We start from the raw sequence: 27,237 nt of genomic DNA on the forward strand, positions 1-27,237 counted from the left end.
GCATCACAGCTCCTGGCGTGATGATTTAACGCAGGTGTGACTGTCACAATCTGAAGCAGCTGTGTATAAGACCTTATGCAGGGGGTGGGGGGTGGGGGGCAGACAGAGAGAGAGGGGGGGGGGGAGAGAGAGAGAGAGGGAGGAAGGGGGGATAGAGACAGAGACAGAGAAAGAGAAAGAAATGCAATTCTGACCTTCCATGATACGTGTCTCACTTAGGGACAGAGGAGCATGAAGATGGCTGACAACTGTATGAATGGTCTTGCACACAGGGTATGAACAAACAGAATGGACAGAGATCCAACTCATGGTGTGATGGCTAAATGGGTTCATGTTCATCTATCCATCCACCTATGCACCAATTTGCCCATCTATCCATTCATCCATTCACCGCCCACCAAGCTATCTATGCATCCACCGACCCCCACCCACTCACCCATCTATGTATTCATCTCTCCATTCCACCCACCCATCTAGCCAAGAATTCAGAGGTTGTTGAAACTTGACAAACCTATACCTATGCTGTTTAGGCACCAGAGAGACCAGGAAAGAATGCTGGAGAATCGAATATCCATTACTCAAAAGCCCCTGAATCAGTCCCTTCAGTTAAATCCTTATAACAACTATAAAGCATGTGTACTGTCTTCCTCTTACAGACGAAATGGGCTTAAAGTAGCTAAGGAGACTGTTCAAGATCACAAGTTCAGTAAGTGGCAATCTGGGACTTGAACCAAGTTTTGTCTGGCTGTGAGCCTGTGCCCTTAATAAATTAATAATTATCACACGGTTAATTATAGGAGAGCCAGACAATTGGCAGGCAGTGGGGTTATGGAAATTCAAAGGAAGCATGGAGGAGCCAATTCAGTGTAGACAGGAAGTAATCTTGGGCTTTTCCAAGTGACCTAGCAAGAAGAGGCAGTGTTGTACGCCAAGTCACAAATCCCAGAGGACCAGCCAGGTCTGCCTGTGGGAGGAAGGGCAGGAGCTCAAAGGACAGAAGCTGGAGACTTGAGCACAGGAGCGCCAGGCGGGAGGGCATCTTTGACAGTGTCCACCACTCCCACTCTGTTGGAAATGCTGCTCCCGTGTCCTCCTGGCCCTCTGTAATGGGCCACCTGTGCCAGCCTAAGGCTATTCCTCAGTTTATGCCTATCGCCCCATCCTGCCCAGTGATGTGCTTGAAGATTCTGCTTACAACTTGAGGACGGAAGCCCCAAGGAGTCCTCCCAAAACTAAGCAGCTAAGAGGGGTGACCCTTCTGAGCTAGACCCCGGCTCTCACAGGTATCTAAACAGAGCTACGGCATTTCCCATTCTACTTACAGTTTAGAGTCCAGCTTCAGGAGGAAACCCAGCCTATCATACTCTGAAAAGGAAAAGCAGAAAACGTCACTGGAGTCAAGTCACTGCTGCCACAGTGGGCTGCATTCCCAGATCTACACCATGGAGACAGGCAGTGCCTGCAAAAGAATACATGCTTCAAACGCTTCCACGAACAGCAGCAAACATACGCCTTAATAAATGTAAGTCACAAAATGTCTGTTGGACATTTGTTTTGCCTGAAGAGACAGGTTCGGGAGCAGCTATTCCCCACATCTTCCTGAATAAACGTGGCGACCGAAACCGAAATGTGGTAAATCAGACCCCGGACTCTGAGGAGAGAGACTGGAAACCAGCTTAAGTTCTTCCAGGTTTTAAGCACAGACTCTGTTCAGTGAGCCTCCTGGTGAGTGTGAGCTGTCAACTTGACACAACTTTCAGAGTCGTTTTCTGGTTGTCTCAATCAGAATGGCCTGTGGCCGGGTTCATGAAGTAGTTTCCAAATTATCAATTGATATAGAAGGGTCCAGCTCACTGCAGGCAATACCGTATTTGGACAGGTGTGCCTAGACTGTATAAAAGAAAGGTAACTGAACAAGCCAGGAGGAGCAAGTCAGCAAGGTGTGTGTGTGTGTGTGTGTGTGTGTGTGTGTGTGTGTGTGTGTGTGTGTGTGTGTGTGTATGTGTGTATGCACTTGGGTGTGGTGTATATGAATGTGAAGGATGTGCAGACTGTGGGGACTAGAGGATAGCCAGTGTCTTGCTCTATCACTCCTACCTTATTCCCTTGAGACAGGGTCTCTCACTGCACCCAGAACTAGGCTATTGTCCAGCAAGTGCCAGCGATCTTCCCGTCTCTGCCCTCACAGAGCTGGGGTTATAGGTATGCATGGGCACATCTGGCTTTTTATGTGGATGGTAGGATTTGAACTTGGGTCCTCCTGCTTGCTCAGCAAATGTGTTTACTTATCTTCGACCTGAAAGAAGATATCTTAGCACTGAAAATATCAACTAGGACACAAAACGCAACAGAAGGCTTTTCTCTCAAGAGAATTCCCCCTCCCAAGAGAATCTCAGAGATCCTCAGATAATCCTGGTCTTTCTCTGCTTCAGGCAAAGTCAGGACTTTCTATGTTAAGAATTTACAGAACCAGCAAGAAAAACAAAAAGGCCTCAAATCTAAAAAACTAAAAATACAACTAAAAAGCATAGCACTCAAAGTCGAATGTTCTTTCAATACTTGTATTCTGGCATTCTAGGAAAAAGAAACATCACAGACTTGCCAAATGCTTGTTGACTGTCCCTGTGTGGTGGCTGCCCTGGCTGCTGTCCTTTGTGCTGCTGTCCCTCGGACTTAAGAACAGACAGTGTACCGCTCTGTAGTGGGCTCCTTCCAGAAGTTATTGAGGGCCTTAGTCTTGCCGCAGACCCAAACATCAGGTGCCAAGCAAGACAGCACGGATGAGGGGTGGGCAGAATGCAGTACCCAACTGGAGTCAATGCTCCATGCCAACTACTGAGTGTCTCAAAAAAAAAAAAAAACCCATTGGGCATAGTGGCACACAGCTATAATCTGATCATTCAGGAGGCTGAGGTAGGAGGGTTGTTACTGTAAGTTCAAGGCCAGCTTGGGCACTTTGGCAAGACAAATCTCAAAATAAAACTTTGAAAGGGCCGGGGATGTAGGTTGGGTAGAGCACTTCTCGCCTTGTATGCCCAAGGCTCTGACTTCAGTTCTCTGTTGTTTTTGTCTGGTTGGTTGGTTGGTTTTTTTCAAGACAGGGTTTCCCTGGCTGTCCTGGAACTCACTCTGCAGGCCAGGCTGGCTTTGAACTCACGCAGATTTTCCTGCCCGTGCTGAGATTTAAGACTGGGATGGAACCGAGGTTATTGGCCTTGTGTAGCAAGTGCCTTTGCCGCTGGGCTGTCTTTGGCATGTTTTAAAGTTTACTTAAGACCTCTTCTCCCCTTGCTATATGCAATTGCTTCTTTAACGATACAGCTGACTGGGTTTGTAGTGTAGCTCTTTGCTGTCTAGCCTACAATGCCTTCCTCAGTTTCGAACCAGCTTTTCTCTTTTTGTTTTTGTTTGTTTTAGCATTTTTTGTTTTATTTTGTTTTTCTCTTGAGACAGGGTGTTTCTGTGTAGCCCTGGCTGTCCTAAAACTCACTCTGTAGACCAGGCTGGCCTCAAACTCACACATCTGCCTGCCTCTGCCTCCTGAGTGCTGGGATTAAAAGTGTCCCTCACCACTGCCTGGCTTACCTCACTTCTTAATATGAGGGAAGTGCAATGCTATTGCAGTGTCTTTTTAAAAGAATTATTATCACCCCTGTATTAGCGCTTGTCTTCTTGTTAAGAGAAAATATCTGACAAAAGCAACTTAAAGAAGGGTTTATTCTGGTTCACAGATCAAGGTACAGCCCATCATGGTGGGGAAGCCTAGTGGTGAGACCTTGAAGTGGCTGTGTTACAGTCAGAAAGCAGAGAGCAACACAGGGTCCCCTTTCAGGTGGCTGTCCTCCTCCTTACTCAGCCCAGGACTCCAGCCCATGGAACGGTGCCACCCAAATATAAGGTGTGTCTTCCTACAATAAATTAGCTTAAGAACTCCCTCTCAGACATGCCCAAAGTTTGACTACCATAGTGATTCTAAATCCCATCAGGATGACAGTCAAAATTAACCATCCTACCCCCTACACATATTTACTATACAGTAACCATAACAACAACAATTAGTTATTTTCCAATATCATTTTGAGCACTTTCTCTCTCTCTCTCTCTCTCTCTCTCTCTCTCTCTCTCTCTCTCACACACACACACACACACACACACACACACACACACACACATACATACACATGGATGGAGAGACGGATGGACGGATGGACGGATGGAGAATACTGCATTTCCAATCTGCCCCAGTGCTAGGAATGAAACTCAAGGATTGCACATGCTGGGTAAGCACCCCGATACTGAACGACGTCCCTGGCCAGAGCTGCACTTGTGAAGAACGTCCCTCCCAAGGCCTTTCTATCCTCAGAGACACACATTTCACAACATTCTCTGGAGTCCTTAGGAGTTGAACCCTGTTGAGTTACCACGTCTTCTGATCATGATTTAAAAGCTGAGAATGTAGGTTGGGTTTTTTTTTTAAGGTAAAATTCATCACTCTAAAAAGATGTGTTGATAGAAATACAATCTATAGATTGTGTACAGAAACCAAAACATGCCTCTGGCGAGATTCTCCAGCAGGGTAGCTGTAGGCAAACCGATGCCTTAGACCACCAGCTGATGAGTGGATATTTATCACTGGCGACTAATGAGCACAGGCTGTTCTTACCTAGATCGCTTGGCCACAACCACCATAAGCACAAAGAAATAACGTGAAAGAATATTGCAGTCGAGTTTTTAAAGTAGTGAATTTCTTTTTCTTAAATTTACATGTGTGCGTGTCGGTGTGTCTTTGTGTCTGTCTGAGCGAATGTGTAGGTGGCTGTGGAGGCCAGAAGAAGGCATCAAACCTGGCATTACAGTGGTTTTGAGTCACCCGAGAATCAAACTCGGGCCTTCTGCGAGAGCAGCAAACTCTCTTAACCACCAGTCATTTCTCTGGCCCCTCACGTAATGAATTTCAAAAATATAGAGAGTGCTGACAACCTTCTTTACATTAAACATAGAAAAACCAGTTGTCAGAGATGAAAAGACAGTTTGAAAAACTCTTTTGAGGGGCTGGAGAGACAGTTCGGTTGCTAAATGCACTGACTGCTCTTCCAGAGGACTGGAGTTCAAATCCTGGCACCCACGTGGCAGCTCACAACTGTCCATAACTCCAAGATCTGACACTCTCACACAGACATACATGCAGGCAAAATACCAATGCACATAAAATAAAGAAATAAATGCATTTTAAAATAAGAGAAAAACTCCTTTGAGGAGAACTGTTATAGACGCCACATCTCTGGGAGGGTTGTGTAGTCTTATCTTTCACTCCAGACTGGCAAGGAGCCCCTCTATCTCTGAAGGAACAGTGAGCCACCTGTAGAGGGCTTCCTATCTGGTGAGACTCTCAGAGATGCATGAAGGAGATAGGGGGATACTCTTTCAATTACATCCCCAAAACAGCTGCCTAGAGGGTTCACAGAGAGGTCCTCAGTGCGCAAAAGCAGAAGTGGACATCCAGATTCCCAGGAGTTGTGGGGATGGACATGATTGAGGTGCTGTACTCCAAATGAGCAGGAGTCTGCTGAGTGCCTATAGGAGTACCCTAAGAGTGAGCTTTAACCACGAGCAGGACCCCAAGGGCACCACTCCCCCAGAATTAACTTTTCCTCCTCAAAGCAGCGGTTCTCATCTTCCTAACGCTGCGACCCTTTAATACAGCTCCTCATGTTTTGGTCACCCCCAACCATAAAATGATCCCCTTGCTGCTTGTAACTGTAAGTTTGCTACTGTTATGAATTGTAATGTAAATATCTGTGCTTTTTAATAGTCTTAGGTGACCCCCATGAAAGGATCATTTGTACTCCACCAAAGGGGCTGGGACCCACAGATTGAGACCTGGTGTTCTACAGCTTTCCCAGAGAGACCAGTGACTGGGGAGGGGCAGAGGGAGACAGACAGCAGACCTCCTCTCCCCTACCCTGAGCCAGAGCTCTTACAGGTTACGGCCTAATGAAGTTAGGTGGTGGAACTACCACTCTGGGTGTGTCTGTTTGCTTGTCTGCCTGTTTTTTGATTTGTCTTTTTGTTTTGTTTTTGAGACAGGGTTCCACTAAGTAACACATGGCCGGCCTGAGGCCTTGCTATTATAGACCAGGCTAACTCCGATATCAGAGATCTGCTTCTACGTCCAGAGTACTGGGATTGAAGCCATGCACCACCACACCTGCCTTCAGGACCACAGCTCTGAATGCATCGAAAGTTCCATAAGACTGGATGCTCTAATTCTGGATTTGCCAGTCAAAGTGATTGTGGGTTTCTGTTACTTCAAAACTATCAAGAACATCACTGGGCTTATACACGCAGAACATTAAGGGGACAGAAGGAATCCAAATAAAGAATTTATCATGTGATATGTCCTGCATTTTCGGCTGCACTGGCATAGGAAAATGGTGACTTACATGATTAGTCGTTTCGTTGTTGTTTTGGTTTTCTGTGGTAGGGAAGAGAAAGGGCCCAGAGCCTCACTCATGCTAGGCATGCTGGACTCGGATCCATACCCAATAGGATGGCTTTAGGTTCACATACACAGGCTGTGGGAAGGACCGTCAGTAGAGGCCTCGGGGTACTGCCAGAAGCGCTGCCGGCCACTGCACCCTAGGCTGTCTTTACTCTTCCCACAGAGTTTTCCTTACAACTTTCCAACATGGCCGCCAGCAACTAACTGGTAGGCAGTGTATTTAGTAGTACCGTGGAAAAGGGACTGCAATTCATCCTCTCTGTTCCTGATCTGGAAACCTCTGGTGAGGGGTGGGTGTGGGCCAGACTGTAGCAGCCCCTCTTCACCTGTTCAAATCTCAAACATGGAGCAGTAGGAGTTGGTGGAAGTGACAAGTTCCCATGACACAGAGTGAGGGGTTTACCAGAAGGATCATGTGTCCCCGAGCAAAGGCCCCTTGGAATGGCAGAACAATCTCTGGCAATCACAGAAGCTGAATCTCTGAGGACCGATGGGCCATTGGTCCTATTCTCTCTCCTCATTCATCTTACCTGACAACCTCCTACACGAATTACGCTCATAGCTCTCCCTGGGCTTGCTTCTCTCACCTCTTGGCCTTCCTCCTCCTCCGCTTGACCTGAGCCCTCCTCGGCCCTGGAAGGCCTTGCTTTGCCTGAGGCTCTCCAGGGGCCCTGCTCTCCTGGCCACCTGCCTGGGAGAAGAGAAGGGATGTGCTACATTGTGGTTTCACAGCCTTTCTTGGTTTGGAGTTTGTGGAGGGTCTTGGATCTGTGTGTTGTAATCAAATTTGGAAGGAGAGGAAGAGGAAACAACCTGGCTGTTACTTCTTCAAATATTTTTCTTCCTCCCCCAACCCCTTTTTCAATTACCAATGAGGCTTCCAGAAGTCCCATGCTTCAGCAATGCTCTGCCCACTGTTTTCCTAGTAATTTTTCACTCCATTTCATTTTAAATAGTTTCTACTGATACATCTCCTAGTTCTCCCCCCCCTTTTCCCCTACTGCATTAGACTGGTCGATGAGCCAGCCAGTATATTTTCTCATCTCGGACATCATTCTTTTTATATCCAGTTCCTTTTATATCTCCCATGCCTTTCCTTAATGTTCCCAAGCTTTCTCTGCCTTCTTGAACATATGGAACATGTTATAATGTCCTTGTCTGCTAAGCTAACACATCATCTCCAGGCTTGTTCTTACTGATCACACACACACATACACACACACACACACACACACACACACACACACACACACAAACGTACACACAGAGACACACACAGACATACACACACAGACATACATACACACACACACTTACATACACACAGACAGACAGACACACACACACAGACAGACACACACAAACCACACTCCTGTGGGATTTCATGTTCATGCTTCTCTGAATTACCTGGCAGCGTCTGGTTGGTAGCCAGCCATGTGAGTTTTCACTTTGTTAAAACACAGTACATGGGAAGTCCTTAATTGTTTTGAGGTAGAATTGAATTCTTAGGAAGAGCTCAATCATTTCAACACAGCTTGCTTATAAGTTCTGTACGTTAGAGTTGGAGGCAAGAGTAGCCTTCAGTCTGGACTAATTTTGTACTGTCACTAGTGCTGCCCCATCCTTTAGAGTGCATTATTGAACGCTCCGTGCTTTATGAACTTTCCCTATATTCCCAACCCTCAGTGACCCCTAGGTACTGTCCTGCATGACACTTTCCATGGCTTTGTCCTGGCTCCTGTAATGTCCACATCCACATATCAGTCGAGCAGTCCAGGGGACTGGCTGCACACCTCCAGTACTCTGCGCAGGTCTCTCCCCTTGGGCAATCTGCCTTGCTTCCTCAACTTCTCAGCTGCTTCCTCCCTCACCTCGGAAGAGCTTTGGCTCTCCTTCCCTTCACCAAGGCCAGTACCCCTGGAACTGTCCAACGGTAGCTGGGATGAGCAAAGGCCTAAGCTCATTGGTTTCTCTTCTTTCAGAGTTCACCATCCTTGCTTCAAGGTCTGCAAAAAAAGGGTTTTTCATTTTTCTACAGATCTTGTGGGTTTTTCCTGTCATTTTCCCTTTCTTCACTTTTCCCTGTGCACACTCAACCTTTTGTACCCATCTGTCCACTTCACCTAAAGGACCGAGGCTGTCGCCTGACCAGTCCTACTTACGATGCAGACCAGTCCCTAAAGCCAGCAGCTAAAGAAGCCTCACACGCCTTATCTATACCACCCTCGCACACAGCCAGCATTTGTTCCTCACCTCTGTGAGGGGTTCTACTCTTCACCCAAGAGCATTCCCTGAACCCTGCTTGTCCCTACTTCACCCAGTTAACCAGCCTATAGGCACTCAGGCTGGGCTGCTAAATTCCCTTCTCTCTTTTTTTTTTTTCCTTTTTTTTTTTTTTTTTTTTTTTGGTTCTTTTTTTCGGAGCTGGGGACCGAACCCAGGGCCTTGCGCTTCCTAGGCAAGCGCTCTACCACTGAGCTAAATCCCCAACCCCTAATTTCCCTTCTTTAAAGATTAGTCCAAAGGAATTGCTGCTGTTCATACTTAAACGTTACTAACTTCCATGAATGGGACGGACAGACAGACAGCAGACAGACAGACAGACAGACACACACACACACACACACACACACGAACGACAGAGCTCACCCACTATCTTTAGCACAGAACACAGGGTCTGGTGCAAAGTTGTGGGTCCATAAATATCTTGAACGAGTGATGTGACTAGCCGGGGACCTGGGTCCTTTGTCCTTTTCTACTTGTGGTGAGGGGCAGTGTTAGTGGTGGCTGCAGTGGCAGGTATGGCCACAGCCTCTCTGGGTCATCTTTCACAACAGTGACTGCCTTGCTCTGCCCAATCCTGACTCTCACCCCACCCAGCTGGTGACTCTGCAGACCCCCACCCACTGATGGTCTCCCATGGTTCTGCTTAGACATAACGATCTACTTCTCTGTTTAATTTCCCATGCACTGCCATTTTCTGATTTTTGCTTTGGGGTTCCCTCTGAGAACCCCTGACTTGTCAGCACATCATTTCTAAAGGCCCGAACTTCGACCTCCTCCACAAAGAGCCCCTGAGCATTCCAAGCTTCGCACTTTATACAAACGAGTTCTTGGAATTGCATGCTCATGCTGCCTACAAAGGAAATCCCACTTTGAACAAACCAATACTCTGGGGACAATTTGCCTCTTGGGTAGCCCACAGAAAGGTCCAGGTCTCACCACCTGAGCACAAATCTGCCTAAGGTCAGCAAACCCTGGGACTCCTGAGTTTACCATAGACAGCTGATGCAGCAGCAGAAAGCATTCTCCTCCCAGACACCACAGCAGCAAGCCGGCAGCTGCACACGGAAGGAAAAACGTTTAGTCTCTTGGTGGCTTAGGCCTCCTGCCTCAGCCGGGCCAGAAAATGCAGGGCAACACGATCTATCAATGAAGGAGCACATGTGTCCTGTGCCTGGTTCCCAGCAGGAAGTGATGTGTCCTGTGTCTGGTTCCTGGCAGGAAGTGGCCTGGGTGACAGAAAGCTTTGTCCTTCTCCAGCACCTGCACCAGGTCAGAATGGTGATCGCACAAAGTGCTTTTTCAGATGCTGGAAGCCTTTGAAGTAAACTGTTAACTCTTTCAGGGACCCTGCAAATGGATTAAATGTGGCTTTTGAGTCACAGTAAGAGTCATAAAGTATTGGTGGGGAGGACCCTAGAGGATTCGTAAAACTCCTGGAAGGTTCAGAAACTGGACATAAAAGTAGGTCATGAGCAAATTGTGTGTATGCATCACATAAGGAGAGCTTCCCTTTACTGAGCAGAATTAACTGTCATTACACAGGGAAACCCACGAGCCACTGAAAAAAATCAGACCATAAAACCAGTGGGAACTCAGAAGATTTGAATGGAACAATTACTGTGAACGAACTGAAGGGCAGAGAGCCCCGCACCCAGCCAGCGGAGAACATTCCTTCCGAGCAGAGCACGCAGTGACCACTTCTGAAAGTGATGGACGGGGAGGTCCAAACTGGGGTCAGCCCCGAACCCTGGTCTACTGTAAAGTTAAGTTCTGGGAGGATGACCAATGAAAGTACCTTTACAAAAGTATTAATTTTCCTGGGAATACACACATCGAATCACTGGTAACGAAACACTGGCTGCGACTTGACGCACATGCTTGCTCTCATTTCTGAGATGTCTGCCAGACTCCGAGCTTTCAAAAGCCCGATGTCTATCCATTGCTCAAATGAAAACAGGGTTCCTTGGAGATAGGCAGGCTGGTGACAATCTCACAAGGGCCTTTTCGTTAAGACAACCTCTCTCCTCCGTACGTAGAAAGGCCTGCTCCCTTTTCATCACACAGAATACTAAAGAGATGTGCACTCCAGGGGTTAATATAATCGAAATTAAACTGCAGGGCACGGTGTAGCTAGGGGCAGAGGACTTTCCTAACATGCTGGAGGCGTGACAGGCTTTGGTCTGTAACACTGCGAACAAACTGCTTCATCAAGAATTGGTCCTGGGAACTGGAGAGATGGCTTAGCCGTTAAGAGCACTGACTGCTCTTCCAGAGGTCATGAGTTCAATTCCCAGCAACCACATGGTGGCTCACAACCATCTGTGATGTGATCTGACGCCCTCTTCTGGCGTGTCTGAGGACAGTGTAACTCATATACTTAAATAATTCTTTAAAAAATTGGTTCTGCCTTTTTAAAAGTATAAAATTTCTTTGGCTGTGACCATCATGTATACCTTTAATCCTACCCCTCAGGAAGAGGAGGCGAGTGGACCTTGTGAGGTTGAGCCAGCCCGATGTACACGGAAGTTCCAGACCAGCTAGAGTTACACCATAAGACCCTGTCTCGAAACAAAACACAACATACAATCCCCACGAAAGAAAACAAATTTCAGTTGTGAGCGTCCATAGAGAATGAGGCTGCGTGACGGTGCAGGTGAACACTGTTGCTCTGCCTCAGAAAGAACACAAGATGGACAGTGGCGATACATTTCAATGAAAACAGCGCTTACATTCCGATACCTGAACTTTGGCTGGAGCTCAGAGCCGAGTTAATAATACACCTCAAGGTCACTCGGGACTCGGCCTGCTCTCCTGCCAGGTGCTCATCCTGTCTAACCTGCCTTTAAGAGAACGAGTCACAACCTGCCTTACTTATTTATTATTGTTTATTACTAGTAAGTATGTGTTTTCTTGTTATCACTCACTTATGTGACAGTGGTTGTCTATGTATGAGGAGGTCAGGGGGGCATCAGATTCCCCAGAGCTGGAGTTACGGCAGCTGGGAGCTGCTCGATGTGGGCACTGAGGACTGAACTCTTGTTTTCTGCAGGGAAAATATGTGTTCTTAATCACCAAACCATACCTCCAGCTACACCCCCCCCCCATGTAATTAGGTAATCAGCTTTTACAAACTAAGCTAATGCACAGCTTTAATTTTGTAGTAGTAGTAGCAGCAGCAGCAGCAGCAGCAGCAGCAGCAGCAGCAGTAGTAGTAGTAGTAGCAGTAGTAGTAGTAGTAGTAGCAGTAATAGCAGCAGCAGCAGTAGTAGCAGTAATTGCATACACACCAACTCCCCGCCCCTCAGAATGGAATTCGGACGTTCCCACTCGACCTATGTTCTGAAATGGAAACAGCTATGCTACGCTGCAAGAACCCATTCTAGGTAACAGGGAACCCTCAGGAAGTTCCTGAAAGTGGGGGTGATAGGAAAGCCTCCTGCTCAGCTGTGGAAGCCTCAGATGGAATTCAGCCAATAGCACTGAGCGTGGTTGGAATGGGAATGTCCCCCACAGTCTCGAGCACTGGGACACTTAGTCCCCATTGGTTGGAGCTGTTTGAGGGGCGTGTCACTGGAGGTGACAGTGAGAGCTCCAAGACTTGCACCATTTCAAGATCCTTTTCTGTCTCCTGATGGTGGCTCCAGATGTGAGTCCTCAGCTTCTGCTCCAGCTGCCACACCTCCACGCCACTGCCATGGGCTCTAACCCTCTGGAACCATAGCCCAATTTGACGTTCCTTCTCAAAGTTGCCTTGGTCATGGTGTTTTACCATAGCACCAGAAGAGTAACTAATACAGAGCCTGACAAGCCCTGTCCGTCTAGTGTTAGCCCTTCCCTTTCTCATTCTGCAGAGCCACCACCCACTCCCATCAGCTGACACAAACTCAGTACTGACTGGGCAAGTGGCCCACGCTGATATCAACCATATCTCTCATCTAGAGCCGTTTACAGGAGCGTTAATGAGGTACATGACATCTAGTACTTTATGGTAATATAAAGTGATTGGTTCGGTCAGATAATCACAGTTCTTCACATTAATTTTTTTTTTTTTTTTTTTTTTTTAGGTAAGATCTCACTGTGTAGTCCCGGCTGGCCTGGAACTGGCTATGTAGACCAAGCTGAACTTGAACTCACAGAGATCTCCCTGCATCCACCTCCTGGGTACTGGGATTAAAGGCCTATGCCACATACGTGGTCATTTTCAAATTTTAAGTGACAAACATATATCGGCAAGACGGTCTACCAGGCAAGCAAACTCCTCACACGGGAAGCTGTTCCACCATCTTCCTCCCTGTGGTCACCGGCTCCCATCGCTCACATGGGATGTTGAATTCCCAAGTGCAAAGGGCACTGCAGTAAATGGATTGAAGAACTATCTCACTCAAAATAGATCTTTTACTTCCAAAGGAGCAACACTGCACGGCCTCCCAAAGAAGCTGCATTAAACATAAACACTCTGTGTCCAGGCTTCTGTGGAGGAAGAAGAGGACGACGGGTCCACACAGCAGTCAAACGTGCAGAGGAGAGAACAGACCGAGGGGACTACTGTTCACTGACCACTCTCAGTGTTGTCCCTGACACCGTCGACTGAATCCTCACACAGGAAGTAGGACTTGTTCCCATTTTCCAGATGAGGCTGGATGAGAGGGGATGTGATATGGCTGAGGTCCCAAGCACTAAGTGGCCGGGAAGTTGCCGAACCAGCCCAGGTCCAACCCTGAGGCTGCTTGTCCCTTCCTCAGTCCACAAGGCCTCCAGGGAAAAGAGAACGGACGCTCATGTTAGGACAGCTGCAAGGGAGCAAGTGTGTCCTGTTCTCTCCATTCCCTGTCCCAGGGGCGATGTCCAAAGATCCAGCCATGCCACATGTGAATCATGGGAGTCAATCATGGGATTGCTGGGAGCGGCTGGCCAAAGTGCAAAAGACTCCCACATCACCTCCAGCCGGGGAAATAAACCACAACGCGGGATCAATTTATCAATGACAAACTAAAATAGGAAAGTGGTTTTATAAAACAAACACAGAGAATCCCACTGACCTAGACCAAATTAACTGACCCAGGAATGTAACTTAGACATTCACAAGCTAAAATCTAGTCCCAACTAGATATGTGTATGCTGGTATGTGGGAGGCAAGAGGCTTTTGACGGGACGGAGTCCCCTGTGGCTGACTGGCTTGTCCACAGCGGGGCTAGGCTCTCATGTGGTACTGTCAGGAGGGGGTCAATGGGGAGTGGGACCTCTTGCAACGTACGCAGAAGCCACTGCCAGTGTAGGGAAGATCTCACGGCTCCCACCTCCCCTCTGCCCTGGGAAAACCAGGACTGAAATCAATCCTGTTTATGACACCAAGTGAGCCATGCCCCCTGCAAGGCCACAGATATGCAGCTGCAAGATTAAGAGTGGCAGCTGCCACGGCAGAAGAGCGGCTGGCCCGGGAGACAGGGAAATGGCTTACCTGCAATTTGTACCTAGTGTCCCCAGTATCCATATACCCTCACCAGCAGGATGCCCTTAGAGAACAGGCTCAGAGATCCCACCTGCACCTTCTGCTATAGGAAGGCTCATCATGATGGCGGTGAGGGGAGCATCTTTGTGCTGAGATTTCATCAGCCCCTGAAGGCGCTGGCCCCTTGACCTTGGACTCGATGGCCTTCAGAACTCCCAGGAATAAATGTTTGGTTTATAACTCTCACAGCCTAAGATATTTCTGTCATAAAGATGAAGGATTAAGATGTTCAACAAAATAAGAAACCCCTCTCCAGACAACCATATTTTTCAGTCATAGAAATAATACACATTCAATATAAAAACCAAAGCAGGGCTGGGACATGGCTCGGGAGGTAAAAAGGCTTTCGAAGCAAGCCTGAGGACCTGAGTTCAATCCTCTGAGCCCATGGTGGGAGGGCCAGCTCCTGAAAGTAAAGTTGTCTTCTGATCTCCACACGCTTTCCCTGCCCTGTGAGACACACACACACACACACACACACACACACACACACACACACACACACATTCTCACACATTAATGATAAAATAAAAATTTTAACTTTAAAAGTCCAAATTAAAAGAAAATCTCATAAACAACGAGGCAGGAATTATTTGACGTTTCCCTTCATAACCTAAAGTTAATTGTTACATTTCAGTGGCTATGTTCTTTGACATCTTCTCATTGATGTGTATGTGAATATGTAAATATATAATTCTACTTATATATTACTTTAACTTCATGCTGATTATACCATAATATCCTGGACATAGTCTATGTCAATTAAAAATATTAAATAGTCCTTTTTTTCTTTTTAAAGGTAGGTTCCCATGTAGCCCAGGCTGGCTTGCCACTTCCCAAGCACTGGGATTGAGTTATGTGCTACTATGTCAAGCTCTGTTATCTTTTTCTTTTTTCTTTCCCTCTTCCTTTCTTCCTTCTTAAAACTGGGAGGGACTTTCTCTATTACATAGCACTGACTGCTTTGAAACTTGCCCTGTAGACCAGGCTGGCCTCAAACTCACAGATATTCACTCACCTCTGCCTTCCTGAACACTGGAATTAAAGGTGCGTGCCACTATGCCCAGTTCTAAGTCCTCATTTTTAACAACCATAATAATCTCCTGCATGGGAGTATCATTATTTATTAAGTGGGAACTATTGCTTGTAATGCTTTAACTAGTTTTTTATTTAATTAAAATTAATTATTTATCTGTGCTTGTGTTATGGGGGAGTGTGCATGTGCCACAGCACTTGTGTGATGTCAGTGAATAACTTTGGAGAGAGTGTCCTCTCCTACCACGTGGTATTGGGAATCAAACTCTGGTCATTGGGCATGGTGACAAATGCCTTTCTTTCTTTTTTTTTTTTTTTGGTTCTTTTTTTCCTCGGAGCTGGGGACCAAACCCAGGGCCTTGCACTTCCTAGGCAAGCGTTCTACCACTGAGCTAAATCCCCAACCCCGACAAATGCCTTTCTTTAGTTTACTGGCTTCTATATTCTATTTCTCAAGCCACCAGATCAATTCTTCTGTGGTAGTGTAGGCCAATTAAGACAAATGGCCAGATAGTTTAGAGAGCAGCCTAGGAAGCCACAAGAACATTTTCATCTGAGGTGGTTTTCGTCTTAATTAATAGTTAAAAATGGGGACATGGTGTGATCGCTGTCTGTCTCTTTTGTATGTGTGTGTGTGTGTGTGTGTGTGTGTGTGTGTGTGTGTGTGTGGTGTGTTAATGTGTGCCTACACTCATGCTTACACATGAACCTGCTTTAAAAAAATATTCACCAGGAACTTATAATATGCCAAGAGCTGTTCTGCCAAAATGCACAAGGTTTTGGTCCAGTGCCCCACAGTAGCAGAGACTGACAGAGTGAGACGGGTCAGCCAGTTAGAATGGGTGAATGTTCAAGATGAATGGAGGCCTGGCTTTCTAGAGAAGGAACTGGGTGTCTGGAGAGACTACCCCAGATAAAGTGACCTTCTTATAGGGTAACACTGGACAATGAAGATAGTCGTAAGAGAAGCCCAGGAAACACAAAGGCCCGGAGGCAGGAGGAGACCCAGCAGGAGGAACAAGAGTGCCATGGCCGTGGTCAGTGAGGGGCACAAATGGCAAAGTGAAGTCACAGGGAGGTAGGACTTTGTAAGTCAGTCAGGACCGTGGTCAGCGTGCGTGGTTGAAGGCCCTGAGAGCCGGAACAGGAACCAGGCACGCTGGGAAAGGCCGCTGGGAGGCAACAGACAGCTCAGTACCAAACAATGTTTCTGGTCCTGAAAAGAGGGGACAGGACCTTCTAGTAGTGGGAGGAAGGGGGCAGAAAGGGCAGGGGGTGAGGCTGGTGGGGTTGGCGGTGGGACAGGGTGGAGGGGTGGGTGCAGGTATGTTTCCTGCAGGGGAAAAGCAGGCCTAAACTCCCAGTTTGAAGTGTGAGGAGTGTTTGCAGCTGAGTGATTCACTTTTATCCATAAATTCTCTGCTTTAGGAACGTTTGTTCACAGGAACTTTTCAAGGTCTTTGCTGATTGCCTGTATTTAGTGTCACAATTAACCTTTCTTTTTGTTTTGACCTCGGGTTCTGCTGAACTTGGATAAAGCTCTTGGAGTCTGTGGGGACAATTCGTACACTCTGGGGCTATCTGTGTGATCACCGAAACAGCAGTTTAATTTCTTTCTTGTTCATCTAAATCCCATTCTCGCTTCACCGCTTTCTGGGACTTTTAGGGGTGGAGCCTGATTTCAGGCTTGTGGGCTGTAACAGGTCCTTACCGGTGTCCTGTAACAGTCTAAAGACATTCCTTTCTTTCTTTAAAATTTTTTTTAATTAGTTCTTTGAGAAAACACGCTTCATACATGTTTTGATCACATTCATGCTCTCTACAAGATGTTCCTTTGAGTGTTGAGCTGTCCTCTCACAAACAGAGGTTCAGTCTGTCAAACACTCTTCATCAGCCAATGGGGTCCATAGTTGGTTTATTTAATTACAAAAATATTTTTCTGAAAGATTTTATGTATATGAGAACACTGTTTCTGTCTTCACACACACCAGAAGAAGGCATCAGATCCCATTGCAGATGGTTGTGAGCCACCATGTGGTTGCTGGGAATTGAACTCAGGACCTCTGGAAGAGCAGCCAGTGCTCTTAACCACTGAGCAATCTCTCCAGCACCTTTCTCTGGTTCTTTATAAGATAATTAATTTTTGGCTTATATCCTGGATATTTCATCATTGTGCTATGAAATTCAAGGTCTTACATGGGTCTAATGGAAGCGTTAATTTTGTTTAGAACAACTGAGCAGGATCTGGGCAGCAGGTCCTGACCAGCCTTCCATGGCTGTGGTTTCCCCGTTAGCACCACTTTCCAGCCTACCAGACCTTCTGTGTGTGCCACCTGTGTCCTGCTGACACTTGGGAGGTCATCTGCCCCTTGGTGGATCCTGAAAGCCTATGTTCGGAGTCGCTTTCTCGAGCACTTCCTTCCTCTCTGTTTTTTCTCCTGTGTGGAAACCATGGGGTTTCCTTCTCTGTCTAGGCCTTAGGGGACCCTCTCTCACACACACGCACCTCTGTCTAGGCCTTAGGAACTCCCCCACACCCATATACACACTATATGCTCGCGCACATACACATATATACATACATACACTAGAGCTGTAACCAGAGGCCATTTCCTGGAGCTGTTTGTATGGTGTCCACTGCTGGGGTGTGGGCTTCTGGGATGTGGGACACTGAGGGGAAACTGGGAAACACACTGCCGGTTTGATAATGCATTAAGTTCTGGTATTCTTCCCAACCTGTCTGCTGTGACTAATGTTTCAGGGCCCTCAAATAGCTGTGCAATGCATTCTGTCCAAGCCATTAGCGGCGCTCTGTGACAGAGACATGGGGAGTGATCAGTCCCTATCTAGGATGGAATCTCACTTCCCTACGTCCAGTTACTTATGTTAAAGAAAGGATATAAGATAGGGATTAAGTCCAAAGTTGTTTTGCTAAGATAGGAAGACATTTTTGGCAGTGTGGTATGCCCAGTGCTGTGAAAAGACTCTCCATGTAAAACAGTCCAGTGGCTGCTGAGCAGAGCCCGCCTAACTGGCTCTCCCTGCTCTCAGGAATGACACAAAGCAGAAGACTGCTGGCCAGTGTTCCTCGAGAACATCACTGGTGTGGGACTACCTGAGGAGACTAACAGGTGGAGTCAGGGAAAGGGAATGCTGGGTAAAGTGAGAATCGGTCCTAACCGAAGTCAGAGTTTGCATACGATATGCCTTTAAGAAGATGGTGTAACAAAACCCATTACTTTGTATGCTTACTTTAAAAAACGTTGGGGCTGGAGAGATGGCTCTGCAGTTGAGAGCACTGACTGCTTCCAGAAGACCTCAGTTCAGTCCCCAGCACCCAGAGCCGGCGGTGGCTGGAGCTCTAGGACACCCAACGGATCAAATGACTTTGTTCGCTATGGCATCTGCATGCCTACTATGTGCACATACCTACCCAAACACACGCAACTTATTAGTTTTTAAAGTTTTTAAAAAAGATAAAGCTGGCTTTTGATCAGCTTAAATCTATCCTCCACGATAAGAGAGTTGGACAGAAAAGAATAGGAGTCTTCCTTTTTTCTCTCCTTTCACAGTGGACCATGTACAAACCTGGGAGCCTGTGTCCTTAGTTTTATGTCAACTTGAGACACAGCCAAGGTCATCTGGGAAAAGGGATTCTGATTTGAGAAAAGAGCCTCCATAAGACTGGGTTGTAGAAGTCTGCTGGGCATTTTCTTGGTTAATGATGGATGTGTGCCCACCGTGTGTGATGTCAACTCTCAATAGGTGGTCCTGAGTTCTATGAGAAGGCAGGCTGAGCACCATGGGGAAGCAGGCCAGCAAGCAGCAGCCCTCCCAGGCCAGGGCCTCCAGGTTCCTTCCCTGTTTGAGCTTGAGCTCCTGCCCTGCCTTCCTTCGAGGATGGACAATGACTGACTGTGTAAGCCAGATGAGCCCTTTCCTCACCACTTGCTTTTGGTCTTGGTGTTCTGTCACAGTGATAGAACCCTGGTTAAGACAGAACTACACCCTGTGGTCCATAGTCATTTGCAAATTAAACCTAGTACATGCTTTTATAACTCCAGGAGTGATGGAGGCAAAGGATCAAAATCCCCTTGAAAATTAAGAAATTAAGAAGAGAAAAGAGGCAGGAACTGCTGGGACAAGTGCGGATGCTGGCACCAGAATGCCTGCACTCAAGCCCAGCTCTGATACGGACTTGCTATTTGGTGTTGAATAAGGTGTTTCACTTATTCTCTGTGTCAAGGTCCTGAACAATCTCTGTCCCAAAGCCTTGCTTTCAGAGTTGGCTCATGGGAAAGGGCTGAGAACTCTACACACAGTGATGTTCCATGGCCACTAACCGTCCCTTCCTCCTCCTGTTTCCAGGCAAGGGCTGCTTGCGGCATGCCTGTGTTACAGCTTTTGTGTGTAAGATCTTAACGTACAGCCTAATGAATTACTGTGAAAGGGACATTCTCCTGACCCCCACTCAGGTCACGAGGAGAATGTTCTAGTTCTGAGACGTTCCCACTACCAGCCCAGCCAGAATCCAGTCTTATTTCTCCTTACTGTTTTAACATGGACTTGTGTAATGTAAATAAATGTGGATTCATTTTACTTTTCAAGTTCATACAAATGAAAACCAGTATATATTCCTATTGCCTGCCTGTCTGCTCTTTCTAAGACTCATCTGTGTAACCTCTGGGCACGTAGCTTAGTGGTAGAGCACTTGCCTGGTGCACACAAAGCCCCAGGTTCAATTCAGAGCCCCGCAAAAGTAAAATACAATAAATAAAACTTAATTTTTTTCTCATCTCTTACAGTGGGCTTGGTAGCATGAGCACACATTTGCAATATCAGCAACCTGGAAGACCAAGGTAAAGGGAAGCCACCCTGGGCTACACAGAGAGTAACCCAGCCAGCTCCAAGTAGGGACACCATCTGCAAAAGCCAGGTGTGGCATGAAGCCCACAGCATTTAACTCTGAGCTTGGGAAGCAGAGGCAGGAGGATTTCCACAAGTTTGAAACCCACCTGGTCCACAAAGAGATTCCACAGCAGCCAGAATTCTCATTCTCTCATTCTCTCTCTCTCTCCCTCTCTCTCTCTGTCTCTCTCTGTCTCTCTCTGTCTCTCTCTCTCTGTCTCTCTCTGTCTCTCTCTCTCTCTCTCTCTCTCTCTCTCTGCAGTGAGGATTTCACACCAAAACCATGTCTCGAGAAAAAAAAATTAATTTAAAAAAGCAAAATTAAAAAAAAAAGACTTCTACGTGTTCTATATGTATAAATCTGTGTCTAGTTTGATAATTTTCTTCTGTTCCTTACAAATGGGACACTTACATAATTACTGTTTTTCCCTATATGTGGATTATATTCAGATTTTACAATTCTGAGTACTGCCTGGGACTGGGAGAGCCACCTCCCTGACCTGAACGAGGCTGGGTCAAAGGGCAGGGTGTGAACTGGCCTGTCCCTCACTGTAAACACCGGAGGCTGTCACAAGAGCACAGGCAAGTGTGGCAGTCCTCTCACGTGTAACAGGTACCTGGGCACGTATAGCGTCCACCCCTGTGACAGAGCTGTCAAGAGGAGTTGTCAGGGGGTAGGTATGTGTGGTTCACACTTATCTACACGTTGTCTCTGTCTTTTCTGAAGCAATTGTGTAAACTCGGCCTCTCACTTGGCGGAGACTGGCTTCTGCTCCATCATGGCCCCGTCAACACTGGACGGTCAAGCTTTCACGTCTGGTTGTTCCTTGGACTGATAGATATCTCGATGGGATTCGGTCTCACTTTCCCGGGTACCAACGTAATTGAGAACTTTGCCTAGGTTTACTGACCTCTCTTCTGAAGCTTTCTCAAGCCCTCTGCTCACTTCCACACTGGCTTGCTCACACTTAATGACTTTTGTGGTTTCTTTGCTCTAGGACAGATTCTTCGCTGACGATGATGCTAATCTCTCTTTCATGCTCCCTTCCCACTGTCTGTCACGGGGTCTTTTCATAATAAAAGTCCTTCAGTGTGATGTATTACACCGTCAATCTTTTCTCAGAACACACAGATGCAGCTCGGGGTTCCTTTAAGAACTCCTCCTTGTCTGTCCAGGCTGCTGAGTGACTTCAGCATCTTGGTGGAGGAGCCCCAGGCGCATGTGGCATGACGTGGTTAGCGAAGGCCGAGGGTGAGCTTTTGAGCTGGCCAGGGATGGATGGGCCCTGAACAGGTAACTGTGTGTTTCAGGTCAACTAGAGAAATCTAAGCTAGTCTGAGGGACCAGTAACCGAGGGACTTGTAAGGCTCTCTGCACAGCACAGATGCAGAGTAGGCCCTCTCTTTGGTGGTAGGAACGGTGTTCATCTTGTCCTCTCTAACACAACCGCCTGGACCTTGTGAACGTGAATTAGTCATATATGAGGTCAGCGGAAGAGATTAACTACCCTCTGAAGGCCAGCCAAGTCTCCCTGGGATTCAGGGCGGCACCCCTGGGATGAAGTAGGCCAGCTTTACCTAATCATACGGGGATGCCCTTCCCCTGGTTGAAATTGTTCTGAGTTCCAGGGGGGTGGAGGGGGGGGCAAGTGGCAAGCTGAAAAATCAAAGCAGTTGTCTGTCCAGCCTTCCTGCCCTGCCAACAAGAATGCAGGTATGGGGCAGAGAAGGTGGACTGCGTCTGACTGGGATAGCCACCTTCTGGCCTCATGTGGTCTGTACTATAAACACCGGAAGGGAGGGTGTGTTTGCCTGTGACTGGCGCAGGCAGGGGCGCTGCTCCCCGTCCTGGAGTTCTCTACCTGAGCCCAAGGGTGTGTGTGTGAATGTACAATGGAGGGCGAGGCGCCCTCAGGAAGCTGGGCTGCTCTAGTTGCCTTCCATCGTGTAGGTGAGCCCTGAGGCTTATCACCAGAACTGGCGGTCCCTGAGTCCTCTGCCCTACTCTGAGATGGGGCATGAATTCACAGACTAGATATCCTCTCACATGAACCATCGCAGTTCTAGGAGGAGAAAGTGGCAGCTGTGCCGTCCCAGTGCAGACTGGTTTTTTTGTTTTTTTCTTTTTTCTTTTAAAGATACGCAGCTCTGGCTGGCCTGGAACTCCTCTGGTAGATCAGGCTCGCCTCAGGCTCACAGACCCACCTGCCTCTGCCAGTGCCACTACACCCAGCTCAGGGTCCACCTGCAAAACAACTGGGAAAGTGTTTCCCGCTGGGTCCCTCTTCTGCTCCCTCTATGGTGAAGACCCTGGGGCCTTTCCCATAATTCTGTGGCTCTGTCACCCTCCCACCCAGGACCCTCGAGACTCATTGGGCTTTACTACGAAGGGCTCAAGAAGTGATAGAGGAGGAGGGTTGGTACCTGTGCCTAGGGTTTGTCCAGCGGAGTCAAGGGAAAGAATCAGTGAATCTGTAACACAAGAGGACAAGTTCACGTCTTTCTTCTGTCGTCAGACAGGTGCCTGCTGGATCCACCCAAACCCTGCAGCAGCCTCAAAGCACTGACTCCTCCCCTGTGGCGGCTCGCCTTCTTATATCCATATTCGCGCTTGTTTGCTATTCCCGCCCCACCCCCCCTAGAACGGGGAAAGTAGCGTATAATAATTTGTAGCATATGCTGGAATAATAAAGCGAAGACGTCAGAGAGGGAAGGTATTAGCGCACAGAACCCACGCCACCGGGGCCTTTGCAATCACAGCAGAATCAAGGGGAGTGGGTGGGGGGTGCAGCCAAAGCAGAGAGAGAAAACAGTTCCGGGACCCAGGGTCCATAGTGCTTTCTTCCATTCGTTCACACGGTCAGGGGATGCTCGTTAGGCATCTACTATGAGCTAGAACACTATCTAAGACGCAGCGCTCAGCGGCAACCGCAGCTCTGCACTCCTGCGGGCCTCCTTGCCTTTCATCTTGGAAAGAGACCTTATCAGGGAACAAACCACTTAGCTAGATGAGAACAAATCTGAGGAGAGATTGCAGTCTGTGTTAGGGACCGGCCTGAGGGTGCCGCGCGGGAGAACCTCCCTGGAGAAGCTGGCCCTTGGGCTAAGGGTTGATGGACGAACAAGAATGGAGTGAACATCCCAGGCAGAGAGACGGCCTCATGTCAGAAAAGACCCCAAGGAAGAGGGGAGCAGGTGTTTCCAAGCAACTCAAAGGCCTAGCAGAGAGGGGACCGGGTGATGCTTCTCTCCTGCAACATTTCTTGAGTTTGTAGCTGGGAGACTCGTATGGCTGTCTCTTAACGTATGACCCAACCGATGGTATAAAGGTAATGATGTACAGCAGTGACACGCGAGGGATACCTACATGAGGCGTGGTCCTAACACCCCAGACTGAAGAGGTCAGATTCAAAGTCTCACTCGCTGCAGAGCGTTCTAGCCAGACAGACATACAGGACATGTGTGTGCCCCACAGCCCGCTCTACAGTGTCTCTCAGATCTTACTACACATGGAAATTCAACGTCATCCTGACTTTAAATAGAGAGCAAGGCCCCTGTGCTAGCATCTAAAGCTCAACAGAACCAGCTGCAACCGCTGGTCGCTCGTGGTTACTTCACCAACACCACACGTGACTCTGAGAGCCATGCCTGAGAGAAATGCCTGGATCACAAACCCTTCAGGCAACCCTTTGGGAATATATCTGCTAAGAACTGTGGGGCAGTGAGCTGGAGATGTGGTTCCTGAAAGGGTCCAGAGGCAAGTATCCTGCATCTTCAGGTAAGGGCGGACCGTGAGCTTTGAAATCCACCAAGAAAAAGGCAGGGCAGCTTGCTCTTTACAGGAAGGTGGACACAGCATCTCTTGATGAGCAGCCGGCCACACTGTGTGCCCACGGAGTCTAGTTCAGGAGTTCTACCCTTTTATCGGCATGGTTTATGTCTGCTTCCTCTCCGTGAGGTATGTTCCTCCTTTTAAACCCTGGCATGCCAAGGTGCGAAGGAGAAAGGTCTCACCCACCTGGAGGCTTCATCAGACCTCCTGAGGAGTCGACTGCCCAGATAGCAACCCTTCATAAAGGCAGCTCAAGAGCCGTGCAGATGGCTCAGTAAACAAAACCCTGGCTGGGCAAGGGTGAGGGGTGGAGGCTGAGGCCTAGCAGGTCTGTGAGAAAGCAAGTGGGTGTGAGAAAGCTGGTGGCTGTGATGTCCGGAGTCATCGAGTCATCGCAGAGTGCAGGAGGCAGAGCTGGGGAACCACCAGGGCAAGCCGGGCAGCCAGACGTGTGAGCTCAGAGCTCAGCACAAGACCCTGTTTCAAAATAAAAAGTATACACCAAGAAGACACGGTGTGTCAACCTCAGGCCTGCACACCCACACCCCCATCTCACACAGATTCAAAAGAATGATGAAATTTTAAGTACCTGGTTTTCACCTGATTTTTCCAATTGTAATTTGTTTTCTTCACACTCATAAGCAATCCTGAGTGAATCTGTTTTTGAAATTTTTTGATCCACATGTTAAAAAAAAAAAAACCAGCTAAACCTTACTTAAATAACTACAGAGTAGTAATTGCTGACGGTGGCTGCCTCTGGTGGTAAGAGTCCACAAAAATGTCCGCAGTGAACATGGTTGTTTGCATCAAGGGGGTGGGGGTGGGGGTGGGGGTGGGGCTGGGTACTGGCGCTCAATGGAGTCCCAGCTATTTGAGCTGAGGCGGGAGAGTATTACTTGGGACCAGAAACGAGGGTGTGTGTGTGTGTGAAGAGGGGAGGGGGGAGGGGAGAAGAAAAAGATTAAAAATAACTGCTCCAGGGGTTGGGGATTTAGCTCAGTGGTAGAGCGCTTGTCTAGCAAGCGCAAGGCCCTGGGTTCGGTCCCCAGCTCCGAAAAAAAGAAAAAAGAAAAGAAAAAAACTGCTCCAGCGGGAACTGGAACTGGAAGCCAAGGCATGGCGGGTTCAGAGCTCTTCCATTATTCGTGTTGAGGGCTCAGCTTTTCAGTTACTGGGATCATCCTGAGAGCTCAGACCAGTTGTATCAAGTCCTCAATGACCCAATTTCGCTTCTCTTCTTTTCTTCTTCCATTCCTTCCCACAGTTTATTCCTCGGTCCAACGGATGGAGCCCGGGGCTTTGCACAAGCTAGGCTGCACTCCCTCACTGGACTCCATCTCTAGACCCCTCCCACAAACGGTCCCAAGATCCAATGCTCGGTAAGAGCGGTCTCTGCCTTGCAGGCCTCGAAGGTGTCGAGGTGCAGGTAAAGTGTGATCAGGGTCTTGGGAGGGAAGCCCTGGGCAAGGTGGTGTCTCCTGGAAAGCAGAGTCTCTGCAAACATCTCTGGGACGGCCGCTGTGCTCCCTGAGGGAACTCGTGCCTCAGAGTTGAGATGTCCTGAACGGGAGGAAGCAAGTGACATATTCATGCTTTGTGTAAGTTCAAATGAATTTCGTTTTGAGTCTTAAAGGCATAGACCAGTTCAGTGATTCATTATTTGTGTTTATTCTAGAGGATGTAAGATTATTTTAGTTATAAACCACGCTGACAGCTTACGGGAAAACTTAGCATTCAACAAAGTGAGAGGTTTGCTTTGCAGGCAACGGAGCAGGAATCCAGATTTCTCCCTCTGAGCTAACAAGTCAGTCATTTTTCCTTGAGCGTTCCAGTCTCCAGCTGTCCCTGGCTCCTAGGCCAGAGGCGGCCATGTGGTGTGTTGCACAAGTGACCGAACAGAATCCCAGAGCAAAGCATGACAGAGCTCGCCGCGCAACGAGGAAAGCTAGGGTTTACTGGACGCTTTTTATTACGGTCAGATGTTTCCTGTGTCTGGTTTCTGAAGCAGAATGTGGAGAATATGAACGGACAGGGAGGAGAAGACAGCCGATTATTCTTAAGTTTGGGTCAGGCTTTGAAAGCCCCAGGCATGTGTGAATTAGCTGCACTCTGGAGTGCCGCCCGGCTGCTACGCTAACACATTCCACATCCCGATCTTCTGCTATCCGACCCATGCAAGCTTCAGGAATGGGAGACCGAGGAGTGAACAGATTGTTGCCAAGCAAACACGTAGAATTCAAACATAGAAAACTAACATGTCCCTGTGATAAGACAGAAAAAAATGCTGATCAGGGTGATTTCGCTGCTCCTTAATACAGAAAATATTAACCCCTGCACACAAGACCCAGTAAGAACGTGAGTATCCCTAGTCTCAGGAAAGGCACATGTTAGTGGGAGAGGGGTGAATGCCATGTGAGTAAAATGAACGAGGCCACTTCTCACAGTGGCCATTTCTCACAGTGGTGGCTGATGTGAAGACTATGACACAATGTTAAAAGGCCAAGGCGTGGGGGTTTGGGGAGGAGAGATCAGACATGACCCATACAGTGTTTAGGGCATGTGGACCAGGACCTGAAGACAGAAACCATCAAAAGCAAGGGCTAAAAGGGAGTTCCAGGCTGAGGGAGAGCACGCCCCAGAACCTCCCTGTGGAGTGGACCACACTGCTGCAGCAGAGAAAGCCGGACGGTGGGAAGTGTTGAAAGAAATCTGCCACATCTGCCTGTGGCTGTGGAGAGACGGAGAGGCCGAGCAGAGACTGCTATGCAGAGACGGCTGTGTCCTGCTCAACAGCACAAGTTTTCTGTTTAAAAAACTTTTTCATGTGTTTGAGAACTGTTAAGATGTATTGATTTTTATTTAATGTATGAATGCTTTCCTTCCGTGAGCACCACATGAGTGCCCGTTCCCCACAGATGCCAGGAGAAGGCAACACATCCCTGGGAACTGGAATTACAGCTAATTGTGGGCCAACACGTGGGAGCTAGGGACTGAGCCTGCGTCCTCCGCAGGAGCAGTGCTCTAACTGCAGAGCCATCTCTGCAGCCCACGTACGGGTGTCTTGCCTGCATACACGTCTGTGCACCGCTTGTGTGCCTGGTACTCACCGAGGCCAGAAAAGACTGTTAGGCCTCCTGGAATTGGGAGTCACAGATGTTTGTAAGG

General features: G+C 47.9%; 1 protein-coding gene and 1 long non-coding RNA gene across 17 annotated transcripts in view; one reads left to right on the plus strand and one right to left on the minus strand.

Moving 5' to 3' along the window:
- Positions 1–27,237, minus strand: part of St3gal3 (ST3 beta-galactoside alpha-2,3-sialyltransferase 3) — a 204,377-nt gene that overhangs the window by 98,481 nt on the left and 78,659 nt on the right. For 6 of the 15 annotated variants that reach the window (NM_001429992.1, NM_031697.2, XM_087550921.1 and 3 more), the window contains 2 exon segments: positions 1,323–1,365; positions 22,665–22,712. The exons of 2 other annotated variants lie outside the window; for them this stretch is intronic. In NM_001429992.1, coding sequence (NP_001416921.1) covers positions 1,323–1,365; positions 22,665–22,712 — 91 coding nt within the window. 15 annotated transcript variants of the gene reach the window in all.
- On the plus strand, positions 886–6,395 carry LOC120102959 (uncharacterized). 2 transcript variants are annotated; one of them, XR_015621089.1, is made up of 3 exons: positions 991–1,522; positions 3,732–3,898; positions 6,088–6,395. It is a non-coding gene; the product is annotated as an uncharacterized LOC120102959 (long non-coding RNA). The 2 variants fall into 2 exon arrangements; XR_015621090.1 differs by lacking the exon at positions 3,732–3,898 and having other exon boundaries at positions 886–1,522.

Source organism: Rattus norvegicus, chromosome 5 (genome assembly GCF_021556685.1).
Source record: "Rattus norvegicus strain SHRSP/BbbUtx chromosome 5, alternate assembly SHRSP_T2T, whole genome shotgun sequence".
NCBI classification, from domain to species: domain Eukaryota; kingdom Metazoa; phylum Chordata; class Mammalia; order Rodentia; family Muridae; genus Rattus; species Rattus norvegicus.